The 2,390-nt window shown below is 35.4% G+C and overlaps 1 protein-coding gene across 1 annotated transcript; it reads left to right on the forward strand.

Annotated features, from left to right (window-relative positions):
* Positions 1-516: 516 nt before the first annotated feature.
* LOC106092009 (uncharacterized) lies at positions 517-1,660 on the forward strand. The gene is made up of 5 exons (XM_013258738.2): positions 517-704; positions 774-953; positions 1,023-1,161; positions 1,279-1,474; positions 1,545-1,660. Exons 1-5 carry the CDS (start codon positions 551-553, stop codon positions 1,590-1,592), a joined length of 717 nt encoding a protein of 238 aa, XP_013114192.2. The 5' UTR covers positions 517-550; the 3' UTR covers positions 1,593-1,660.
* The last annotated feature ends 730 nt before the right edge of the window (positions 1,661-2,390 follow it).

The following is a 2,390-nucleotide window of genomic DNA, read 5'->3' on the forward strand; positions in this document are numbered from 1 at the left end:
TAGACCGATCTCCCGATATAGGGTCTGAAGCCCATAAAAGCGTTATTTTTTTATAAAATTTTGCTGAAATTTCGAACAGTGCGTAGTTTTAAGCCTCCCAACATCCGACCCAAATATGGTACAGATCGGACTATATTTAGATATAGCTGTCATATAGACCGATCTCCTCGATAAAGGGTCTGAAGCCCATAAAAGCTTTATTTCTTAACCGATTTCGCTGAAATTTAAAACAGTGAATAGTTTTAGGCCTACCAATACAGGAGCCAAATATGGTTCTGATCGGACCACTCAGTGTCCGTGCCGAATTTGGGTGCTTAAGTTATGCGATTTTCACCTGATTATGACGAAAGGGGGTTTACGTATATACCCGTGGTGGGGGGTATCCATAGTTCAGCCCGGCCGAATTGAATGCCTTTTTTACTTGTTATAAGTCTGGAAAGTATATAAATTTTAGTTTTTATTGGGGAGTAATAATAGTAAAAATTTCGTTTAAATTTTTTTGCGTATAGGTTTAGTTCTATCGAAGTTGCTGTATCTGCTGACCATATATATGTACAGTGTCGTTAAGGAGTTTCAAGGCAACCTGCGTTTCCGACTCTTCGTGTGGTATTTGACTTCCGTGGTGATGGGTCATAGTTGGTTCATAATATTTGTGAATTTTATCTGGAACTATGATGGTATGGAGCTTGTAACCCGTGTCATAGGTAGGTATTCCAACACATGAAGACTGTTACAGTGGTTTACGAAATGTATTCGACTTTTTCACATTGCAGGAGTGTTTGGCTCATACTTTAATGTGACCATATTTCTTTCCATGAATGTTATATGTTTTGAGGTTTGGATAACATTTAAGGAGTTGTGGCAGAAGAATGAAAAGATACGCTATGTGGTGTATGCTATTTACGTTTGGGGTGTACCAATGATGTTGTTTATTGTGAATTCATTGGAACGAAGTAAATAGAATAGAAAAGGATAAATAAAAGACAATTGAAATCCTTATTTTATATTTCTTTTTTCTTCAGGTAGAACATTGTGTTTCTGTGTTGTGATGTTTGCGTTATTCTCAAGTTTTGTAACATTTACTTGTGTGGTTTGTCACATAATCCGAATTCGCATAAGGATAATGAATGCAGAAACAGCTAAAAGTGTTATCGTAGAAACGTAAGTACTTTAATGGTTGTCAGAGCCATTCCGATAGGTGCCAATTATCTTATTGGGATCATCGATGTCAACCACCCTCACACGAACTCACAAAGTTTTGTATTTTCATTATTTTAGTACCAAAACGTTATGCCGACTTTTTATTATGATGGGTATGCCAAGGATTTTATTATTCATACCCCTATACGTCTGCAGAGAAATCTACTTTGCCATATTTCTGTACACTTTTCTTGCACTGGAAGCACCGTTGATATTCAAATTGTTTGTGCTAAAGGAAAAACCTTGGTCATGGATAAAAAGTCAAATTATGCAGGTATATTGATCGATGTACAATATTAGACAATAAGTAGTGTTTTTTTTTAATTAAATCTCTCTCTTTTTAGTCCCCATCTGAAACTAAAAGTCTTGAATCATCAGATATTCAAATTTAAAACCGCCAACGTTCGAAAGCAACAATATATATTTTTTTTAAATTTTTAACATTAAAAAGTTGAAAATATTGGCATTGATTATTCGCACTAAATTAAGAAATGGGGGCTATATACAGATATAGTCCGACATAGCCCATCTTCGAACTTTACCTGCTTATGGACAAAAAAAGAATTAGTGCAAAGTTTCAGCTCAATATCTCTATGTTTAAAGACTGTAACGTGATTTCAACAAACAGACGGACAGACGGACGGACATGGCTAGATCGTCTTAGATATGGAAATGGAAAATTCGAAATTTTTCATGGGCTATGGCTTTCTTCGAAAAATGGACAAAAATTCTAAAGTTTGATTTTCGAAAAGATTTGCACTTGAATCGATTACCAAGTGCGTGCCCAATACAGAATTGCTTTGAAATCTACAAAATTCGAGCTATTGGAGGAGTTATGACAGTTTTAAGTAGGAATTATAACAGTTATGAGGTGAGATTTTTCGAACTCAAAAAATTTATTTTTTTCGATGTCTATGGTATTTTTTGAAGAAACTGCAATGCTTTCTGTTTACTTGTCATGGCTTTGTAATGGCTCTTCATCCGTACAAAATCTGAAAAATGTTTGGGTGTTCGAAAATTCGAAATTTTTGATGTCTTGCAAACGGATATTTTGATGTCTTGCAAACGGTGGTGGGTATAAATAAACTACAATAGTAAAATCGTGCTAAGTTCGGCCAAAAGTTCCGTTGACTAGGTCATGTTGTCAGAATGCATAGAGAAGCTCCAGCTAAGAAGTCTTTTGAAGGCGA

The sequence above is a fragment of the Stomoxys calcitrans genome, chromosome 1 (genome assembly GCF_963082655.1).
Source record: "Stomoxys calcitrans chromosome 1, idStoCalc2.1, whole genome shotgun sequence".
Taxonomy (NCBI): Eukaryota; Metazoa; Arthropoda; class Insecta; order Diptera; family Muscidae; genus Stomoxys; species Stomoxys calcitrans.

Bases quoted from the DNA above. Each gene is read 5' to 3' on its own strand.
- LOC106092009 (XM_013258738.2), top strand. From the start codon at position 551: ATGTACAGTGTCGTTAAGGAGTTTCAAGGCAACCTGCGTTTCCGACTC. The intron at 705-773 runs GTAGGTATTCCA...TTCACATTGCAG, and splicing joins GCTTGTAACCCGTGTCATAG to GAGTGTTTGGCTCATACTTT. The intron at 1,475-1,544 runs GTATATTGATCG...CTCTCTTTTTAG, and splicing joins TAAAAAGTCAAATTATGCAG to TCCCCATCTGAAACTAAAAG.